This window comes from Staurois parvus, unplaced genomic scaffold (assembly GCF_062004578.1).
Source record: "Staurois parvus isolate SC_StPar_1 unplaced genomic scaffold, SC_StPar_1.0 ptg000381l, whole genome shotgun sequence".
Taxonomy (NCBI): Eukaryota; Metazoa; Chordata; class Amphibia; order Anura; family Ranidae; genus Staurois; species Staurois parvus.
In genome coordinates, this window is record NW_028318177.1 from 876,498 (window position 1) to 900,240 (window position 23,743).

The following is a 23,743-nucleotide window of genomic DNA, read 5'->3' on the forward strand; positions in this document are numbered from 1 at the left end:
AGTGATGTGCGAACTTGGCGCTCTATTTCAAATTTCAGTGTTTTTGGTTTGATTATATTATTGAATTAAATTTCTTATTATTATATTATTACTTTTTATGATTATTTATTATATTATGATTTATGATTTCGTGTTTCAAATTTTATCCTGTTTACTAGACTCTTGTTCAGACAGATTTCAGTGAGTTATTCCTAAAAATTACAGGCCTACAAAAAAAAAACAACATATTTCCATGCAAAAAAATGTACCGCTTTGAGTACAGAAATATTGACATAATCAGACCGCCAGGGAGGTTAAGCTTTGACAAAAAAAAATTGGAAGCTGTTTGGTTTCTATGCAGAACTGCGCCAGATTTTGCACTCTCCAGTTTTAGTAAATCAGCCCTGTCAAGGGGTAGCGTAGTACTATGAGATGTGATGGAATGTGAATGAATCATGACTATCTCTCAGTCACCAGTTGTTCCTATAATAACAGCTGCTGGTTACATATTCTGTAGCTGCATTATGTGTATTGGCCTGGCAGATGTTCCCATGCTTTTTGTTTCTACACATTAATTCCCACTGTCTTACTGCAGCTAAAAAAGGGTAAAGGTGCTATGTTTCTTGGAAGAGACACTTGCTAATCTGGGAATTTGTGACCTTTAGCTTTGACACTATCACCACCTGTTATCAGCAGCAGCCAATGGAGAGGCTGTGGAGTTCATATAAAGAGCTTTTACAGCTCTACCCTTCCCAGACCACTTGGCTTGAGTTGGGATAACATACAGCTTTTAGCTGTCGCATTCATTCATTGAGAACATTCCTTCCCTTAGGTAGCCCAGGCACCATGCTGCGTGTAAGATGTGTGAGAGGAGGAAGCAGGGGAGCTGAAGCTGTCCACTACATAGGATCCATGGTCTGTATCCTTATAGTTCATACCTAAAAAATGCCATTACTGTACACATTGCATAATCCTGGCTCAGATGTACCGGTTACTGCAACTTATACCATATTACATCAGATCCAGTAATGTACTTACATGCAGCCAGATATATGTTTAGATGCAATCATGTTACCACGTGACAGCTGCATTACTGGCATAGTATCTTGTTATAGAAGCAGCATCCATGAAATGAATTTAACCTTGTGAACTGGCATATTATCTTTCTTGGTCACATTGCCAAGGCTGCGATTTGTTGAATGTCTCTGTTATCAGATTTGTGCTGTTCTTTCCATATCCACACCTTCAGCTGAATTTAGCTCATTCATTCATCAAATCCATGCAAGTGGTAAATGAGCCTGGGAACAGTGGATCATAATTTCACTGCAGTTTCAGCAATAGGCATTGCTCCAAGTTCCATCTATGGAGTATTGGAATTATTTATAGGGAATTCCAACATTTTGTTTCATTTTCATATGCCTAGTCTGCAGTAATACATAGAGAATACTACCAAATAATTAGAATCCAGTAAGGTTTACAAGGTCTTGTGTGTTCCTAAGATGATAGTTCAGCAGTTTTTTCTGCATTCTTGTAAACCTGGCCTAAGGACATTTTTTTTAGGAATCCACACTCCCTCCCTTTTTTTTTTTTAATTTTGGCAGTTGAAAACTGATTACTTTTTTATGCTTGTTTAGGGAATATGTGAAAATGTTTTCTTTGAAACTTAAAATGCCCAAGAAAATCAAAGAACAATTTAAATTCTATTTTTATCCATACAATGGTAGTATATCATACAAGGTTTAAAGCCCAACATTTTTTTTGGCAAAGTAGAAATATCCAGTTTTTTTTAGTGCTGTTCTCTCATTGGGGAGATTTCTCACTACTTCCAGTTCAAAGCTGTATTCAGGGCATGAACGGGGGCACTGACAAGAACAAAAACCCTTCACCAATGCTGCAAAACTAAAGAATAAAAATTGGTTTGTTACGCTTTAAAGTTAACCATAGATTTTAAATGTCATTTGGGTGTACAAGCATGTTTGCAAGGTTCCTTTCTGGTCATATATCAATTTAAAATGGCATATTCAGGTTATCTGACCATTTACAGATATGTCTATGGAGGAGGGAGCAGTTCAGACAACAGTGCATGGCTTCCATGATGCCTGATTGACAATTGACCTTGTGGCACTGGCCATGATGACTGCTTTTCCATGAACATACCATTATTGCTCAATCTAAGCTCCCCTAATGTCTGTGTCCAGCTACACTAAACTTGAATCATTTCCAAAATTTGGCCTTACAGCTTAATTACATGTACCTTTTGTGTAGGGATGTTATTATTATTATTATTATATTATTATTATTCTTATACATAATTTATATAGCGCCAACAGTTTGTGCAGCGCTTTATAATATAGATGTTTTTACAATGGCTACAACAATGAAAATAAACATTCATATGCCTTTGTGTTCTTATGTAACAATGTTAATATAGATATAAATATGCAAACAGAAGGGGTTGTGTACACTGTCTAGGGATCGTTTGCAGAAATTGGGTTTCACAGCTGACAAAGTAACAGGCTCTGGTTCCTGCATACGTGTGCTTTGTTAGTAAATAACCCCCCCCAAGTCATTGCAATGTAATCCACCTAATAGACGCTTGGTATGTGATTATTTCAGGAAGGGCTGAAACTCTACAGCTATTAATAAAAATACAGTTCCCAGTGAAAAGGCCATGCCGGAATGCCCCCTGCCCAAATTCAGCACCACGGTATAACAACGCCTTCTCTAGATTGCAGAATGCTAATTTAGTTTTTTTTAGATAATGGTAAGATAAGTAGCATTAGTCTTGCTTTATTTGAGCCGTGAGTTAGGCTGATCTTCTAAATAAAACAGAAATTGGGCATCACAGTGGCTAAGTGGTTAGCATTTCCACCTGACAGTACTAGGGTTGTTGGTTTGAGTCCCAACCATGGCACCACCTGCCTGGAGTTTGCATGTTCTCTCTGTGTCTGCATGGGTTCCCGCCGGGTACTCCGGTTTCCTCCCACACTCCAAAGCCATGTTGGTAGGTAAATTGGCCCTAGTATGTGTATGAATGTGAGTTAGGCACCTTAGATTGTACACCTGATGTGAATGTACAATATATGTAAAGCACTATATAAATTGATGGTACTATATAAATACCTGTAATAAGTAAAAATAAATTACAATTCAGCTTTGCCTCCAATACCCCAGAGTGCTGGAACCTGTAGTTCCCCAGGGGCAGTAAACATGAGTTATTGACCTTTGTGTTAGCTTTTACGTGATCTTATGGTTTCTTTTTGATTGATAGAAAATGTATGTTTCCAGCATGTATACAGGGGGCAGTAATATACTTGCCACAAGTTAATAACCTGTTCCAGTCTACAGCTATAGCACATTAGCCTTAGAGGTCCATTACATGCTTGAAACTGTTTACTTAATAAAGTGAATGTTCCCAATTCAAAGTGAATATTCACCTAGGTTAGTAAATAGTAAATATGGTGGTGCTGTGTTCGCGTCATCATCCAATCGTTTGCAAGCAAAATTCCATATTTTATTCTCTTGCACATGGTTGGGTGTCCAAAGTAAAAAAACAAATCTTCATTTTATTTACTAAGCTGTGTGAATATTCACTATTTACTTACTCCTTAAGTAAATCAACTCCAATATTAATAACTTTTCATAGCACGCCTTAGAAATGAACTTCAGCCAATGTAGACTAGTATCTTTCCTTGTCATGATTGGGAATTGGCTTCATACCACTAGATGGAAATCAGGCTATTTGACTTTACACTGAACCTTATATGTTCCTTGTGAATGGCATTTTATTGGTTGTAATCTCATAAATGGTAAACATTCGCATGGTCCAGGATCATAGTTATGTGGTTAGCTTTAAGATCACATGCATGTGTATTGCTGGAGTGATCCTTGTTAAAATTAAAATCACCCAGCTCCCAAAGCAGCCAAGAGCATTGAATGTGTTGCAAACTGGGGTGGGCTTGTGTGCAGACAGTGCAGCTGTACAATGGTCCCCTGGGACTCATTTTTAATAGAAGGGTGTCTTTGGGTGCCTGGAACCCCTCCCAGAGTCACCTATGTTTAAACATGACACATCTAGCTGTCAGTTTATACACGTCTGTTTATTTGAGAGGCAGTTCAATGGGGGATCCAAAAATTGGTTTTATACAAGAGCCCCTTGGTGATTGTCCACCACTGGCTGCAAATTTACGATAAGCCCATACTAAGTCCTCAAATATTAGCGTTGTCAATGTAAAGGTTAACAAAGAGCTTACCATAAAGACAAATCTATCACAATAATCAGCCATTCCATGTCACAAGGGTGTTGATTTACTCAAGGCAAATCGTCTGTTCACTTGCAAGGGGAGTTGACCTTTGCAGGGGAGTTTTCCCCACAGCTTATTAGAACGTAGTGGAAATTCACTTTGCAAAGAATATCCAATCATGTGCAAGGAATGGAGCATTTTCTGCTAGCACATGATTGGATGATGGAAGTCAGCAGAGCTTCACCTCATTCATTAAACTCTGAGGAAAATTCCCTTGGAAAGTGCAACTTCCCTTGCAAAGTGACCATCCTATTTGCCTTAGTAAATCAACCCCAGGAGGTGTGTTGAATTATACTGCCTCCATTTCTGCTTATTTTAGGGAAACGTTATTTTGTATTTTACTGATTGTGCCCACTAGAGTCCAGTCCAGATAGAATTCAACCTAAGGCAAGGGGTTAAACAACTGTGCAAAGCAAGCTAGCTGTTCCAGTCAGGCAACCATAGGAAGTTCTCTGTCCATAGGAAGACCGCATGCTCAGCTCAGAGGTGCCTGATAAGATAGGAGCTATAATCTTGTTTACAGCAGCTGTTACATGGTTTACTTTGACCATTGGTTCTCCAAGAGCACTGTGCAACTCTCTGGAGTGCTTGATCAAATATGTCACATGTGTACGTGCAGCGTGGCATGAAAGACCTTACTACATGGCCATTAATCTCAACTCAGACAAGAGGCCCTTATGCAGGAGCGTGCATCCCAACTATGCTGTACAGCAGTCAAGCAGTACACCCAATCACCACTAGGTGGATGCACGCTAACACATACACTTTTCTACTATCAAATCTCAAACGTGCGTTATAACTTTTGATTATTATTATTATTAGTGTTTTTATAGCATGAACAATTTACTCAGGGCTTTACATACTGTAAAGTCACATCAGTCCCTGCACTCAAGGGCCGTAAGGTCCCTGTCTCACATTTACGCCTAGGGCCAATTTTAAACAGGAGCCAGTTAACCTACTGCATGTCTTTGAAGATTTTACACTTATGGAAAAACATTTATATACCAACTGGAATACACAAATTAGAGCCATACCTTGATTTTGATATTGGTAAAACAAAGCATATAAATTATTAAAATGCAGATTTAGATAGATAGATATGACTTAAGGGTTAACGAAATTTGTTTAAGAAAAAAAATGCAAATAAAAAATATAGCATATTCAAATATTATACAAGATATATTGTGATTGAATGTCATTAAAAATTACATTTCCTTTTCATTTTGCAGCACTGTAATATTCTGTCAAATTCAATGCAATATGGCAACCTTGAGGCCTTCTGTAGACAGATGGTGTACAGAATGCTCCCCATACATGTAATTTTCTGCTTGTGTGATTGCTTGCTGACTTTCTCAGAAGTCTGTACTAAAGTACACGCGATCAGAAAATTGTACGAAAAATACCGCTTACAAAGCGATCGTACGATAATCTGACCGTTAGTACGCAGTTTTCATCTGAAATTATTTGGAAGGACAAGCACAAAAATGTTTCTCGTACGATACAAGATCATCTAATTTTCGTTTAATCAGTACAGTTTTCGTCTGAAAATACAATACTTTATATCACTTACGAATTTTCTTTGTTGTACAAGAATTTTTGTAACTTTAGTCACCTCTTTACTTTCAATATGAGACTAGCATGCACAAAAAAAAAAAATGGACGCTTATTCATCCAATATTCTTATCGTGTGTACAGGGCTTAAGAAGTGAAAAGTGAACACCCATGTGATCCGATTCCCGTGTGGCGAAAAAAACAGTTCCCGCCAGGGGCGGACTGACAACTCATGGGGCCCCCGGGCAATAGGGGATCATGGGGCCCCGGTGTCCTTGCCCAAACTCAAAAAAGCCTATGAAAAAGGTACCAGGGGCATCTCATGGGGCCCCCCTACTGACCCCAGGTCCTCGGGCAGTGCCTGAGTTTCCAAATGGTTAGTCCGCCCCTGGTTCCTGCACCTTTTTCATGCGGGTGCAGTGCGAATTGAGCCCATACAGAATTAATGGGCTCAAATCGCACAGCAAAGAATCACATGTGATTTGAACAGGAATGTGGTGCAATTCATGTCCGAATCACATGCGATTTCCCTCACCGCTATAGTGTGAATTCACATTTAAAGAAAAAAAAATATATTACACTTGCATAGTGTTTAATTAAAATCATTTAGGTCTGCTTTGTCCTTACTGAGGTTCTTTTATCATTTCAGCTGAGTAAAGGCCTCGTCGGATGGGTGCAGCGAACTTTCCAGAGCACCCAGGCAGCTGCAGCTACCCAAAAAGCCTGCACTGCTGACGAAACCATCCTCCAAGACTCTCCTGTCTGCTCCTACAATGAGTGGGACCCGCTAGAAGAAGTAATTGTGGGGAGACCAGAAAATGCAAGTGTTCCTCCATTTACAGTGGAAGTCAAGGTAAGCTGCTAATTGACATCTATATATAGGATTTGGTGTCAACGTACTGATTTATGCCAGGCGGTGGCAAACAGTCAGCTGTTGTCTCTACTTTCTCACAGTGCAGGTATTAACCCCCACTGACACAACACATTTCCCAAAAAGGCCACAATTCTGCCAGGGGTAACATGTGCACAGGCATTTACATGAGCAGCGGAAGGATTTCAGAGCTTTTCTGCTAGACTGCCATCCGGTGTCGGTATTTATAAAAACCGTCTGTGGATATAGTATGGATACTTCATAGAATTTGGCTAGTAGATTCTTTGCCAGTGGATACACACTTAAATGTACTGATAATACATGGTTTCAGCTCATGCTTTTCTTGGGCATGGTATTGGGCGAATTAACTGGGTTACCCTCTTGTAAGCACATCCCTGTTGGTACTTGTTCTGTCTCTCCAATCTAAGCATTGATAGTGTGATCTCTGTAACTTAATGTTGTGATGAGACAGTGATAACTCCAATCTTAGTAGAATACCACAGTCAGTGACTCCATCCAGAAGATATCTTGTAGATCTTGTGAAGTTTATTCTATAAACTGAGAGAATCTTACAACTATGAACATCTGATAGGTCAAAAGATCATAATGTGAACTGCTTCATGACATGAGGCTAGAAGCTGCAATGCATTTTTGGGAAAAAGGGTGGGCAATCTAAACAGCATTAACTAAACCAGAGGAAAGGGGGGAGCAGAGACAACATATAGAGAACACTTAAAGGCATATGACAGTCATGTGAAGCATGACAGCACTGTAAATTTTTTCCCACTGCAACCTTTTTGGCAATATGTGACTTGGGGTAATTCCAGAATCCTGTAGTACCCCTAAATGTAACACTTTTACACATTTTAACATAAATACAAGACTTGTGATTCATTGATTTACATATTAAATACACTAAGGGCTCATTCACACTTGACTGTTTTTCCAACTCTTGCCAAACGCCCCTATAGTGTTTGACAAGCGTTGGGCCAGCGTTTGCGGAGTGTTTTCAACACTCCGCAAATACCCCATGCATGGTTTAGCGGCGGTTGCTAGGCGCTTGCCAAGCGTTAAAAACGCCCCACAAACTCCTATAATGAAGTTTGAATGGTGTTATTGCTCCGCAAACGCCCCGCAACCACGTCGCAACCGCACCGCAAATGCCGGCTGGGCGTTTGCGGAGCGGCACCATAGAGTTGAATAGGAGGCTTCAACTCCTCCTGACTTGACCAGAGGCGTCTGTTTTGCCGTGATGCAAATGCGACGCTAATGCTCCCGTTTGAACAGCACCATGTGCTGCAATGTGCAGAATTTTCCCAGGCGTTTGGGAAACGGTAAAAATGCTTACCAAATGCCTGTCTGCAGCTTGCTAACAAGGCTAGTGTGAACGTAGCCTAAATCTGTCAAACTATTTATGTATATTTGCAATACAAACATCGATAATCACATTTAAAGAGAACGTATAATGCTTTCAAATATATCTTATGTGGTAAAGGACTAAAAATTATTTTTTTTCTTTGCCAACTGATGGAAGTGAAGTAATGCCTATGGATCAATCATGCTATGCAGTGAATAGACTGAATAGCTTAAAGTGGTTGTAAACCTCAGACATGAAATATGAACAAAGCATAACCCTCTATAAATAGGTGAATGCAGCACTTACTCCTATATTAGCTCATGGTGTCATCCTACTGCTGTTAACTAATTAATTGACATACTGATTAGGTGCAATTAAAAAAAAACTGATAACACATTTTACCCATACTTTTTTATTTGCACATAATCAGTATGTCAATTAATTAGTTAACAGCAGTAGGATGACACCGTAAGCCCTGGTTCATGCTGATGCGGTGTGGAATTCGCAGCGTTTTCTGTACGAATTCCGCATCACATCAGAATCGCACCCCATTCATGTGAACTGCTGTGGGTGTGTATGTTAAGTTAACAACACCCTGAAATCAGTCCTCAAAATGCAGTGCGATGTGCAGAATCGGATCGCATGGGTGTGAATACCCATGCAATCCGATTCTAGTTTGGACCAAAAAAAGGGTCCTGCACGTTTTTGGTGTGGTGCGATTAGAGCCATACAAAATGTATGGCTCCTATTGCACTGCACACAAATCGCATGTGATTTGCACAGGTATGCAGTGCAGTTCCTGTGCGAATCACATACGATATACCGCACCGCACATATGTGAACCCAGGCTGAGCTAATATTGGTTTAAGCACCGCATTCACCTTTCTATAAGATATCATTTCCATGTGGGGACACATAGACTCCATAGATTAACATCCCCTCGTATCTATCTATCTATCTATCTATCTATCTATCTATCTGTCTGTCTGTCTGTCTGTCCTCTGTCTGTCTGTCTGTCTGTGTCTCTCTCTATCTATCTATCTATCTATCTATCTATCTATCTATCTATCTATATATATAAAATGTTTTTTTTAATCAATTATTTCCTCTAACCTTAATGTTAGTTCACAGGATCTACACTGTATATCCCTCAGTAGTGTGTGCTTATCTCAATTAAGAGCACTAAGTGTTATTTCTGTTTGCTGCCTCATTCCTTTGCTATCTGCATGAGACACTTCTGACAAGTTTTCCTGACACCAAGAGCAAAATTGTGACAGGGGAGGGACCTCCAGCTGATTGACAGCCTCAGCTCTGTTCCTGTGTGCTGCATGTAGGGATGTGTGTCCCTTCTCTCCAATCATTTCTCAGAACTCTCCTCAATGAGCTCTGCAGTTTGTAATTTCAGCTCCCCGCCCCCTGTTTTCTGACAGCTCAGGTAAACTGTATAAATTCTGCACTTTGAATGAATGTAGAAGAGAGAAGACTGCAGATAAACAGGTACAACCTATGTAAGAGGATCTGAAAAAAAAACAGAAGACCAAAACCATGCATGCTCAGAGACAAAAGAATACATTACATACATTATATCACTTCCAAAGTTGTATTCTGTCGTACAAGAATTTTCGTAATTTAGATATGGGACTAGCATGCGGAAAAAAAAAAAAAAGGACAATCATTCATCTGATATTCTCACCATGTGTACGGGGCATAAGAGTTACAACCACTTTGAAGTAGAATTCTGGGAAAAACCTAACTAGTCTTAAAAATGATTCCTCCCCTCTCCTAACACCTGTGCTGGCTAACCTGTGTAGGAAAGATGTGTATACTTACCTATTTCCAGCCCGCTCTAGTCTTTGTGAGCGCTGTGGATTTGTTATGCTCTCAAAAATATGCCCAAGAGGAGCGGGAGCCATTGGCTCCTACTATTGTCAGTCAAATCCTGTGACAAGAGAATGAGGGGCGGGGTTGAGTTGCACTGTGTGCGTCTATGGACGTACACAGTCCAACTTGGGAGCAAGCCTGCAGGTGCACCCCCATAGAAAGCACCTTCTTTTTGTGGTACACAGAGACGCAGACACAGTTGGTTGGGGATACCAGAAGAGGAGGTTCGGGTCCGCTCTGTGCAATGGCATTGCACAGACTAGGTAAGTACACCATGTTTGGCCCTATATGTGTATGTATGAATGTGAGTTAGGGACCTTAGATTGTACACCCCTTGAGGGTTAGGGACTGATGTGAATGTACAATATATATGTGTTAAGCGCTGCGTAAATTGACAGCACTATATAAGTACCTGAAATAAATAAATAAATGTTTGTTTTAAGAACAAAAAAGACTTTACAACCTCTACAACCTAGTAAAAGTTTGTAAAATAAAATGTATGCACAATAAAAACAGTTAGATATACATTATAAAAGATCAGTTAATAAATGTGTAAACAAAAATTTAAATAAAATTGAAGAACAAAGCATGGTTTTTGCATTATATACTTATTATTTTAAGCCTATAATTTGCTGAAATTTTTGTTGTCTTTAAATGAAAAACATATTTTCCCATTCTCTGTTAGCTACAACACTCATGTAATATCATTAGAGGATATATTTTGAAGAGAATGAGAGGAATAGAACAGTGGTATTACAGTATATGCTGTTGCAGATTATTACATAGACCCTAATTGATTCTAGTGTACATACGTGGACATGGGAGGAATGTGAGAAATATCACATGAGAAGCATGGGACATAAGGACAGCTGGGGCTCTTGTTTGGCTGCAGAGCTCATAATTTAGAGACAGGAACAGCAGACCGTACGAGACATCTTCCCAAGGGACTCTTCCCTTCTGAATACACTGTGGTTTTTAAATGGGGAAAATGTGAAGAATCAACTACAGAACTTCTGTTGCTTGTTCTGGGGTTTGGCTAGAGGGGATGGAACCACCCCAATAGCCACGGCTTTATGGCAGCCCTTTAAAAAACCAACCAAGAAGTAGGAAGGGTTAAAAGCACAGTCGTCATAGTCGTTAACTGAGAAATGCAATAGTGACAGTGCTGGTCTGGCAAAGCCATTAACTAGCGTCAAGAGGCAGCTGTCCGTGACATCTAGTATTGCATCTGTTTCTTAAAATATTTTTGCCAGAGAGTAAAAGAGAAGCTGAAATGACTGTATTATATAACATAGAAGTCAAAGACATTGACAAGGGTGACAGATGTCTGTTGATCGACAAATTACAATGTTCTAACTTGACATCTCGCATTACTAGATTTATGGTGGTGGTTCCATGAGAAAATCAGATGAACAATATTTTTAAAGTGCCAGTATAAAATGCGCATTTCTTTGTCCATATCAGGCAAACACGTATGATAAGTACTGGCCTTTCTACCAGAAATATGGAGGACAGACCTTTCCTCATGAACATGTGAAGAAAGCTGTACAGGAAATCGAGGAAATGTGCAATATTTTACGACATGAAGGCGTTATTGTCCAAAGACCTGAATTAATTGATTGGTCAGTTCAATATAAAACACCTGACTTCGAATCTACAGGTAAGTTACTAATACAGTAAGTATTGGGCTTCAAATTAAATGACACCTGTTTTATATTTGTTACATGTCTCCATTCTCATAGCATAACCACTTGCCAACTGCGCTATAGTCGATTGACGGCTACAGCGCGATTGTCCAGTTGTGGGAGGGCGTCATATGACGTCCTCTCAGAATGCGCCCTCCTGTGCACCCCCGGGGGTGCGCACCCGGCAATCTCTGTGATCGCTGTGTCCTAAGAACACAGCTGATCACGTGATGTGGTAAAAGTCCAATCACAGCGGCCTTTTGCCACATGAGCAGCTGTGTCCAATGACCAGGGGCGGACTGACAACTCATGGGGCCCCCGGGCAATAGGGGATCATGGGGCCCTTGTGTCCTTGCCCAAACTCAAAAAATCCTATGAAAAAGGTACCAGGGGCATCTCATGGGGTCCCCTACTGACCCTGGGCCCTCGGGCAGTGCCGAGTTTCCAAATGGTCAGTCCGTCCCTGCCAATGACACAGCAGATCACTGGTAAATGCAATTGCCAGTTATCAGCTGCACTTTCCTCATGCTGTCACAGCATGAGTAAAGTACTGCCGATAACTGGCAATTGTCAGAAGACGGATCGGCACCGATCATCAGGGCACGTGTTTCGTCCTGCCCATCAGGGGCTTGGTCTCAGTGGCAATTTTTTTTGTAGGTTTAATCCTGCTTATATTCTAAAGAGTCATGTGTATTCTTCCTGGAATCTTGATGTGCTTTGAGTATTTCTTTCAGATCTGTGCAGTAATCCAATGGGAAACATTTCCTCTGTGCAGGAGCGTCCTATAATAAAGACCTGTCACTGCTGCTCTCTCTCCTTGTTACATAGTTAGTCTGGCTGAAAAAAAGACAAAAGTCAATCCAGTTCAACCATTAAAAAAAAAAGTTATAATCCTATACCCACAGTTGATCCAGAGGAAGGCAAAAAAATCCCAGCAAAGCATGATCCAATTTGCTCCTGCAGGGAAAAAAATTCTTTCCTAATCCCCCTTGTACAGGATGACTGGTCTTATCTCCACCCTCTCCTGTAGGGATACTGTAGTGGGCGGAGTTGCTAGGTCCCTCCCACAGCTTTGCTCTCTGCACAGGTTAGGTAAAGCACAGTGATGGTGTCACTGATACTTTTAAAAGGTAATAACTGGATATGCAGAGGAATTTTAATGCACACAAACTGGATTTATGTCCTTTATGACCATTAAGAAAGATATGTAAATCAAAGTTTTTGTGCCCAAAGTGCAGCTTTCAGCCGGGAGATGTCCCCCACACACTTGTGTGTGGTAGATTAAACCAGTCTTTCTCAATCAAGGTGCCTTTCAGGCTTCTTCAGTGGTGCCTTGGCAAAATGCCCAAAAATTGTATAATTTTTGTACTAAATCCTTTTTAGTACACAAAGCCACACTTTTTTATTGTGCACTTTTATGATTTTCTAGCTGCCAGCATCCTAACAACCAATGACATCATTAGTTGTTAAGGAGGACGTGGGGTGCATGCACATCATCCTTGTTTTCCTCTCTCCATCAGCACTGGGGTCACATTAGCGTGAGGGAGAGATAATGAGAGAGACACACTGGAACACTAGTCAGTATTATTGGAAGAATAAATCACCTCTAACGTTGGGTGTACTGGATGTATGAAGAATAGCTTTTTACATTTTAGATTGGGGTGCTTTGAGATTGTGCAGAATTTGAAAGAATGCCTTAAGATTATCCATAGTTGTAAAGGGTGCCTTGAGATTATCTATTGTTTTAAAGGGTGCCTTGTGATTATCCATTGTTTTAAAGGGTGCCTTGTGATTATCCATTGTTTTAAAGGGTGCCTTGTGATTATCCATTGTTTTAAAGGGTGCCTTGAGATTATCCATAGTTTTAGAGGGTGCCTTGAGATTATCCATAGTTTTAAAGGGGGCCTTAAGATTATCCATAGTTTTAGAGGGGGCCTTGAGATTATCCATAGTTGTAAAGGGGGCCTTGAGATTATCCATAGTTGTAAAGGGGGCCTTGAGATTATCCATAGTTGTAAAGGGGGCCTTGAGATTATCCTTAGATTTAAAGGGGGCCTTGAGATTATCCATAGTTGTAAAGGGGGCCTTGAGATTATCCATAGTTTTAGAGGGAGCCTTGAGATTGTCCATAGTTGTAAAGGGGGCCTTGAGATTATCCATAGTTGTAAAGGGGGCCTTGAGATTATCCTTAGATTTAAAAGGGACCTTGAGATTATCCATAGTTGTAAAGGGGGCCTTGAGATTATCCATAGTTGTAAAGGGGGCCTTGAGATTATCCATAGTTTTAGAGGGAGCCTTGAGATTGTCCATAGTTGTAAAAGGGGCCTTGAGATTATCCATAGTTGTAAAGGGGGCCTTGAGATTATCCTTAGATTTAAAGGGGACCTTGAGATTATCCATAGTTGTAAAGGGGGCCTTGAGATTATCCATAGTTGCAAAGGGGGCCTTGAGATTATACATAGTTTTAGAGGGAGCCTTGAGATTGTCCATGGTTGTAAAGGGGGCCTTGAGATTATCCATAGTTGTAAAGGGGGCCTTGAGATTATCCATAGTTGTAAAGGGGGCCTTGAGATTATCCATAGTTGTAAAGGGGGCCTTGAGATTATCCTTAGATTTAAAGGGTGCCTTGAGATTATCCATAGTTTTAAAGGGTGCCTTGACTGAAGAAAGGTTGAGAAACACTGGATTAAACTGTCACGTTTTAATGAATGACCCACTTTTGGACTTTGCTTTGTGTTATGTGGAACTAACTCAGAAGAGGTCAACTTTGTCCAAATAAAAGTGACTGATCCTTCTTCTTTAGCATGGGAAAATCACAGGAGGCTGATACGTCTTTTGTGTAACATCCCTCATGCTGTAATACTCTGGAATAAACATTTGCAGTGGTAACTTTCACTTTTTAATCAGGTTAAATGATATAAGCTTGGCCTTGTGTTATTTTGTTTTGAAGCATGCCAGTTATTATTAGCCTAGGCAAGCCCCGGAGCATATCGGTCAGATCTTGTTGAGGTGGCAAAAGAACAGTGAGGGGCACTTGTCTTCCCACAGGCCAGCAGATGAAAAGGACATTCATTAAACAATCCACTCCGAGCTCATGAGTAGAAGCTTTGTTGCTGGGATTCTCATACCAGTGTGTGTGTTGTCATGACAGCAAATGGCTTTCAACCATAATAACCAGTTCCACAATCTGCGTGGGCTTACGCTAACCATTGAGGGAATGTCTGCTCCCTGACGTAATATAGATGGGTCAAATTAACCACCCCTCTGCCAGGTGACCGGATACACCCTGAAACATTCTTGAGTGCTCGTGGTATTGCCGTATTACAATGACTTTCTGTGAAAGTGATCCAAGAAAAAAAGTGTGTGTTTTTACTGGACAATGTTAAATCATTTAAAGGAAACTGAAAGAATAGTAGACATTTGTGACCACTTAAAGCGAAGTTCCACTCTCACTGTAAAAAAATTAAAAGTCAGCAGCTACGAAAACTGTAGCTGCTGACTTTTAAAAAACAGCCACTTACCTGTCCCACGATCCCGCGTTGCCCACGCTGCAGCCCGTTTCACCAGCCATCCTGTATTCCAGGAGGCCGATATCTTCAGTGTGGGCATCCGGCTGTAACAGTTTACGGCTTCACAGCAGGGTACCCACTGCGCATGCACGAGTAGCGCTGTGCTTCATGAATGGTCCTCTAGTCTTCTGGGACCTGTCATGTGTCCCACAAGACTTTGGGGAGGGAGAGTAGGAGGACAACTTCCGTTTCTGATCGCCTAGGCGATCGCAGCGGAAGTGGGAGCAGGTACCTGTCAAATTCGGGTACCTGTTCCCCCCCCCCACGCTCCCCAAAGGTGCCAATCCTCAATGGGGAGCGGGGGACCAATCTTTAAAGTGGAACTTCCCCTTGTGGGTGGAACTCCCACAGGGGCCCCATGAGTTGTCAGTCCGCCCATGCTCTCCTGTGGGGTTAGATTCCTCTCATGCATTACCTTCATGCTTCCTATACTTTGAGAGGTGTGGTCCACTTTGTGAGGTTTTGATGAGGGGCCAGTGCATTTGTAACATGTTACACCCTGAATATGGGTGTAACATGTAAAAAAAAAAGTTGAAGTTATCCTTTAATCTCTAACTTTTTGTTAGTACAAACAGTGTTCAAATCTAGTACAAACAGAGTAAACAGGCGCATGAACAGTCCATGTAGTCTTATAATTAATGGAATGTCTTCCAGGTCAGGCAGACGGTAATCCAGTCTGGGACACTAGAGCAGGCTGTGGTAGAGTGAAGCAGTGTTCAAATCTAGTTGACAACCAGGGGCGGACTGACAACTCATGGGGCCCCCAGGCAGTAGGGGATCATGGGGCCCCTATGTCCTTGCCCACACTCAAAAAAGCCTATAAAGCATTTCATGGAGCCCCCTACTGACCCCGGGCCCTCGGGCAGTGCCCGAGTGCTCGAATGGTCAGTCCGCCCCTGTTGACAACTGATAATGAGAATTGTCAGCACAGGACAGACAGCATTCATTATATCAAACAGTTTCCCATCCTCCTCATAAACAGAGAAGAGAATAAATATTTAGATTTTCTGACCTTTCAACCCCCAAACAATCTAGATACATCTAACTAGGATTTGTGTGGGTAAGACAAATCTCTCAATGATAATGAACCGTGATTTTGTTCAATTGCAGGTCTGTATGCTGCTATGCCTAGAGACATCCTGCTGGTTGTTGGTAATGAGATCATTGAAGCTCCCATGGCATGGAGGTCCCGCTTCTTTGAATACAGGGCCTACCGTCCCTTAATTAAGGATTATTTCCGTCGTGGGGCAAAGTGGACCACAGCACCTAAACCAACAATGGCTGATGAGCTCTATGACCAGGTACATTCTTCTATGGATTTTTGAAAATGTATATGTTTCTAAATCTTACATTTTAAAAACAAATAGAACAAGAAAATATTGTCCTGATTCAGATAAAGAAAAGTTGGAAAGAAATGCAGAATGAACATTAGAGATTGAAGGATTCAGAAAGCAATAAATTGATGTATTATATTAGCCAGGACTATAAGGAAAGTATTGTCAAAGTGATACCTTCTAGTGGCTATGGAAATAAATCAGAAGTAAATCAGAAATATGCATCCCCAGTGATTTTCTTCTCCGGGGTTTTTACATAATATAGCGTCAGAACATACTGAGGACATTTAGATGAGGCAACAGAAAAGTAGCTGTACAGCATATGGTTACAAAGTGCAAAAAGGCCAAGTCTATGCAAAGCTGATAAATCACTACTGGGGGGAAGCTGCAAGTCCAATCCTCTGCTACATGCTGAGATTTGTCAACCCAGATCCCCAAGCTCTTCTTCCTTAAAGCGGAAATACACTGCATCTAAACATCACAAACCAAATATGCTAATTAATACATTTTTAGTATTCAAAGGCCATCCACCCATGTCTCAATGCTTTATTTTGTTGAGAAATCATTTTGAAAAACACCCACCTAGGATATGTGACTGTGCCCATCTTGAGCAGATGAAGGGCAGATCATTCATGTAGCATTTACTTCATGGAATCCATCTACTCTTAGCTCAGGCATGCAGACAGGAGGGTGTGCTTAGCTGAGAAAATCCCTCCTTTCATCCTACAGACTCCTGGGATGTATGACATCATTTGCCTAGGCATTGAAACCAGGAAGTAACTGAAAATAAAAGCTTAAAACAAGTAAATAGACATTTTCCTGTTTACTAATGCTAGCAGCATAAGGATTAAAAGTAGTCAAGTGAATGTAGCTCTGCTTTAAATTGCTGCAGTTCACTGTCATTACCACCACCATCAGATAAAACATACTGTTTGGATGTAATCATGGCCTGATTCTGCTAATTATCTACCAATTGCTAAAGCCTAGTACACATGATCAAAAAATTGTACAACAGATAACGCTTTTGAAGTGATCGTACGATAATCTGATCGTTAATTCAAAGCTTTCCTCCCAAATTATTCGAAGGGACAAGCGCTACATTTTTTCTCGTATGATACCAGATCGCACGATTTTCATTTAAGCAGTACAGTTTTCATCTGAAAATACAATACTGTGCATTACATCACTTCTGAATTTTCACTCTGTCATACGAGAATTTTCGTAACTTTGGTAACCCCTTCATTTTTGATATGGAGACTATCATGCAAAAAAAATGAACGATCATTCGGCCAATATTCTCATTGTGTGTACGGGGCTTAAAGCTGGCCATACATGGCTGAAATTCGAGCCACGGGTAGCTCTGTCAGCACTATCCGGCATGACAATCTTTGATTGAAAAATTGAAGGAGCCCGGTGGAAAATTGTTGGCCAAACAATGTCTGCATCTGGTTCAGGTTTACAGATAGCCACGGGTGCTCAACTTGTAAGAATATAATAAGTGTCAGAGAAGATTCCTCTATGCAGACTGTTTAGCTTTGGATTCCCATTAGAAATTTATGCATGCATGGCCAACTTGGAGAAAATCCAGCAGAGAGTGTGATTACATGTCTTAATTGTCTAAAACCACGTATGTTCTTGATGGCCTCAGGAAATATAAAGTAGAGTCTGGACAATCTCGCCATTGGAGCATGGGTGAGGTATAAGATGCCTGTGGGTGCTTCAAGCAGCTATTTTCCACCCAGTACTGTATTACCAGCTCCTAGTGGACATAGCCTTTATATAGAACTAAGAAAAAGAATGCCCTCAGGGCAGAGGTGAGATTAGGATCTACTTCTAACAACAAGATGCATATTTTCACAACTTTTACATTGTGCTGAAATTCTAGACATAGAACATGCTACATTTTCCAGCTTTTACTCCTCCATTTGCACTATCTCTCATGTATCCTTGGTGGCAGGACTGAAAAAAGGGGAGCTCTCTGCACTCCCCAACCATCAGAGGGTGCTGAAGAGCACAAGCCGCGGCTTCTTGCGGGGCCCTGGCTCCTCTCTGCAGCATGATGGCAGGTGTGTTTTGTGTGTGCTGGTATACGGTGTGTCCTGTGCAACCTGTGTCTATGCCATTTGTGTTGTATATGTCTGTGTACAAACATGGTCCCATTTCATGTGATCTCATATTACTCGTATGTAACCATATATTTTATTTAAAGTAATGCACACTGGAATAGGGTCTATATTCTCTGCATTAAGCAGCCCATAGATTATACAATGTTCTTCTCTTCCACCACCACAGTGAGAGTTTATGAGGGAATACATCCCGCAGTGCTGTTTTCTGCTAGTGGGGAGCCTTCCCTGCCAACAGATCACATCAATCATTGTCAGCAGCTATAGCCACCTGCAACGATCGCATGCACAAAATCTGACAGGCTGGTTGTACTGAAGTCGATCGATGGATTGATTTCAGTACAACCAAACTGCCCATAGATGGATCGAATCTCAACCAGTCCCTGCTGAACTGGCTGGGATTCAATCCATCTATGGCCGGTTTAAGAAATTTCATTACTGGCTGATCAGAAGAAGATGTACTGGAAATCAGTCCATTCTACAGGGAACAATGAAAGTGATATTATTAGATTAGTAACATTTATAGATACCTTGAGCAAAGATCTTTATTCAGATTATGAGAACAACAATTTACAACTGCACTAGCATACAGCACAATACAGACTATTCAATATTAATTTACATATAATCTGCTTATTATAACCATTCTCCATTAAACTTCACATATCATGAAATCTTTTGCAACCACTAGAAACAGTCCTACTATAAAATATATATTCCCATTCTTACACATAATCACACAATATAGTGCAGTTCATGTATTTATAGTTAAAAAAAAAATTTAAGACTTGAATCAACTCCTCTGCACGATTGAGTTTTCTATTTTTTATCTCCCTAGACATTCCCAATAAATCTGATTGCTACATTTACTGTCTACAAGAAAACAATAGTAGGAGGTTTATTATGGCCAGATTATTATGTCATCCATCTTAAAGTCCCTACTAAAACTTGCCATTAGAATCCTATTTTAGGCTAACACTAAAAATATCTAAAATACAAAAATTACTTTCAGATGTTGTAATACAAAAAGAATTATAGCTCTGCTATAAGTAAAAAACTGTCTGAAAATATTAGGTATGCAAAAAAAGTAGTCTTTTTAAATTGAATAGATGTTATGACATTCTTGTTAATATCTAAAATCCAGACTAAAGTTAGAAATACAGGAAACCTTTCTCTATCCCACCCTTTATCCTATGGTAGACATCCTGTTCTATACAGTAGACTAAAGGAACAGAACTGCGGTACAGTACCTGTATTTCCTCCAACAGAGGGCGCTATGGTCCAATTTAGTGTGAGCCATAACCTATGATTACCACATTGCACATGACCTCAACTGCTGGATGTATTCACCATCTAGGTAGTTTATTATTTCTCAGGTTCTAAAATGGAATATTTTTTTACATGATCTAGAATATGATTAATACCTGAAAGGAAATAGCAGCTAGGAAGTTGCTTAAATTTAGGCTTGCAGATACAGGAGGATAAAATCTATTTCAGAAGTCGTAGCTATATAGCATATTTAGTTAACAGACCACTTTTACCATTTAAACTGATAATACTAATATAACATAACTAATATGAACATTTAAAAACAAACATTTTATGTGCAAAAATTGGGTTTTGCGATTTACATTCAAATATGTTCATTTTAATAAAAAGGACCTGTGTGTCCGTTCAACAGGTCATTCCTAAACTAGACAGCTCTAAGCTATTCTATCAGTCAGGGTGATGCAGTGGTGGGCGCAGGGACAGACAACACCAAGTTTTTACCAACTATCAGTGGGATTTTAAAAAGCCAGGCACAGACCCAAAATAATACTGAATAACTGAAACTCCACACTGCACATTCATAAAGTAACTAAAGTACAATAAATACACTTAAATATATATATTATAATCTATAGTAACTCAGAATTAAAAAAAAAACAATACAACTGCAACCAAAGGGAACATTTAATTAAAACAATCTTTCCACAATTATATAGAATGTGTATTCAATTTATATGAAATATAATAAATAAAATATCTTAAAGTCCAAAATTGGACTTATAAATTATATTTAGGATATTGTATCTTTTTATTTTTTACATATTTTTGACACATTCTATATAATTCTATATTCTATCTGGTTTCGGAAATTATCTCATTTTTATATTGGCAACCTGTTCAGCGCTACAGATTAGATAAATATATATTCAGTATGTCATTCTGACAAATCTAAGCAGTTCTGCTATTAGAAAATATACATTTTGTATAGTGTTTTTGTTTGTGTTTTTCTTGGCTTACTATACCTGGCTGTGGGAAGTTGAATTACAATAACGGTTGCTTATGGGTCTCGAACATAATTTTTTTTTAACTCTTGTGTAATATCTGTGTACCTCTGACACCGCTAAATTGTGTGGATTGTTTTGTGTGTATAGCACATGTTGTATGTGTGGGATGAATACAGCATGGGAAATGCTGGAAAGGTCAGGATCTGCACTCATCCCCAATTCCGGATGCTGACTTCTCCTATATCTGCCTTTCAGGAATATCCCATTCGTACTGTTGAAGACCGACACAAACTGGCTGCTCAGGGGAAATTTGTTACTACAGAACATGAGCCCTGTTTTGATGCTGCTGACTTCATGAGAGCCGGGAGAGACATCTTTGCACAGAGAAGCCAGGTACGGTTGCTCTTACTGCCAGCCATTGTCATGCTTTGTTTCATTGCCTTTTATTTTACTGCCTTCCTACCAGGGGCGGACTGACAACTCATGGGGCCCCTGGGCAATAGGGGATCATGGGGCCCCTGTGTCCTTGCCCAAACTCAAAAAAGCCTATGAAAAAGGTACCAGGGGCATCTCATGGGGCCCCCTACTGACCCCGGGCCCTTGGGCAGTGCCCAAGTTTCCAAATGATCAGTCCGTCCCTGCTTCCTACATGCTGACATCTTGGGCACAATGGCTTCTGAAGAGCATTGCTGGATCCAGTACATTTTATACAGCCTCCACTTAACAGCAACAAGATTGGCAGCTCATGCTGCTAAATATATTTTCTTTATATCCTATGTACAGGACTAAGAAATAACATGTAGGCAAATATTTTTCAGCCAGATAATTAGGAATTATTGTAATTTACAAAATGTACCACTTGCAACCAGCAGGCGGGGCTCTAGGTCAGTTTCCCATTTTACAAGGTGAGTTAATGTTTTGGTGTCAATTACATATCTTGTAAACATAGCAGGAGCTTAATTACACATACAGTATAACCCTTCTATCTCTGTTACACACATAGGCATATAAGGAGCACATACTGTCATATGTAATAAACTTTGCTGTTACAGTGTACTCATTTCCCACTGGTTTGGTCTCTTTTTTGGATTTTTATATGCAAATAGACTTATCTAAAGAAAATGAGACAAGGCTGGGCTTTTTTAAAACAACCCAGAATTCTCAGCAAAATCAGTATAATTTGTTATCCTATATTTGTACAATCACAATTGTATGCAAATAATAAAAAAAGATATAAAATAAATATAGATAAGATATAAATATAGAAAAGATATAGAATATAAGTTAAAAACCTTGTAAACCAGATATTTTAAACTAAACAGACCACAAATAATTATAGTTTCCTTTAATAACTTAATGACACACCTAATCTTTACTGGTTCCATGGCTAACTGGATTATTTCAGTCCCTTAGAAGTATTTAATCAGCCACAGACCCTGCATAATTAATGTGCCTCAGTAATTAAAGATGTGAGCTAGCATTCTCATTAAGATTAACCTGACCACATTATATGAGGCCTGGTACCCAGAATTAAAAATACAAATATTGGTGTCTATGCTAAGAAAACAAGAAGACAAAAAATAATAGAATTGAATGGCTTACAGAAATAAGGAGGCAGCTTATGTTTTACTAACTTTAGACAAACTTAAAAAACTGTTTTTTTTAAGTGTTTTGCCCACTTGTTGTCCATGTAGTTACACATATTACAACTTTGTTGGCATACAAAAATATCTTATCAAACAAGGTGAATTTTTACATTTTGGAGCTGCCTCGTTTCTCTTTGTCCAACATTCTAGACAAGCAGGTCCTCTGTTGAGGAACATGGGAACTATCGCTCAGTGCTGCCTCCTGCCTCCAACTGAAAGAGCAGACTTTTCTGAACAAAATAGGATATATAACCTAAAAAGTGAAAAAATTGAGCTGTCTCTTTTTTGCTGTGAACCCTCGATTTTACGCTTTTGTGCTCTGGAAATTATTCATGCGGATAATTCGATTTTTTCAAATTTATTACCAGGTGACAAATTACCTTGGAATTGAATGGATGCGCAGACATCTGGCTCCAGAGTACAAGGTGCACGTTATCTCATTTAAGGACCCAAATCCTATGCATATCGATGCCACCTTCAACATTATTGGACCAGGCCTTGTACTTTCTAACCCAGATCGTCCCTGCCATCAGGTAGGTCAAAGACATTAGGGTAGACTAACTGTATGAAAGTGCATGAGCATACGTGTTTCCTTTGGTAGCACATGTGCTAAAATTAGTTTCTTGTGTCTCTTCTTAGGTTGACTTGTTCAAGAAAGCTGGCTGGACTGTTGTCATTCCCCCCACTCCACTCATCCCAGATGGTAGGCATTGACGTCTCTACATGCATGCTGTCATCTAATAATGAGCCATTATATTCAAATACAAATACCAAACATAACCTCTTTGGGGGTTTCAATGCATTGACCGAAACAAGATCTTTGTATCAGTCAGTGCAGTTTGTGGCTGGCATATCTTCTGAAACAAATTAGCCAAATAGTTGCTTAATTTAGAAAAATCCTTTTGTAAACTCTGCAAATGAAAAGAACTACAATTCCATAAATTATTCTTATATATGTAACAAAATATGAAACGGTATAAAACAACCACAAAAGATCCTGGTTATTTTGCATTATTTCATGTTTTTTTTTTTATATAGATCATCCTCTGTGGATGTCCTCAAAATGGCTATCAATGAACGTCCTAATGTTGGATGAAAAACGTGTAATGGTGGATGCCAATGAAACTTCCATTCAGAAGATGTTTGAGAAGTTGGGTAAGTGTCCACCGT

The 23,743-nt window shown here is 39.8% G+C and overlaps 1 protein-coding gene across 1 annotated transcript in view; it reads left to right on the plus strand.

The window, feature by feature from the left end:
- The first annotated feature begins 742 nt into the window (after positions 1-742).
- Positions 743-23,743, plus strand: part of GATM (glycine amidinotransferase) — a 28,737-nt gene continuing 5,736 nt past the window's right edge. The window contains exons 1-8 of the mRNA XM_089685703.1: positions 743-894; positions 6,484-6,687; positions 11,408-11,603; positions 16,308-16,498; positions 21,183-21,320; positions 22,942-23,106; positions 23,213-23,276; positions 23,612-23,728. Of these exons, the coding sequence (XP_089541829.1) occupies positions 826-894; positions 6,484-6,687; positions 11,408-11,603; positions 16,308-16,498; positions 21,183-21,320; positions 22,942-23,106; positions 23,213-23,276; positions 23,612-23,728 (1,144 nt within the window). The 5' untranslated portion in view covers positions 743-825. The remainder of the gene's footprint in view (positions 895-6,483; positions 6,688-11,407; positions 11,604-16,307; positions 16,499-21,182; positions 21,321-22,941; positions 23,107-23,212; positions 23,277-23,611; positions 23,729-23,743) is intronic.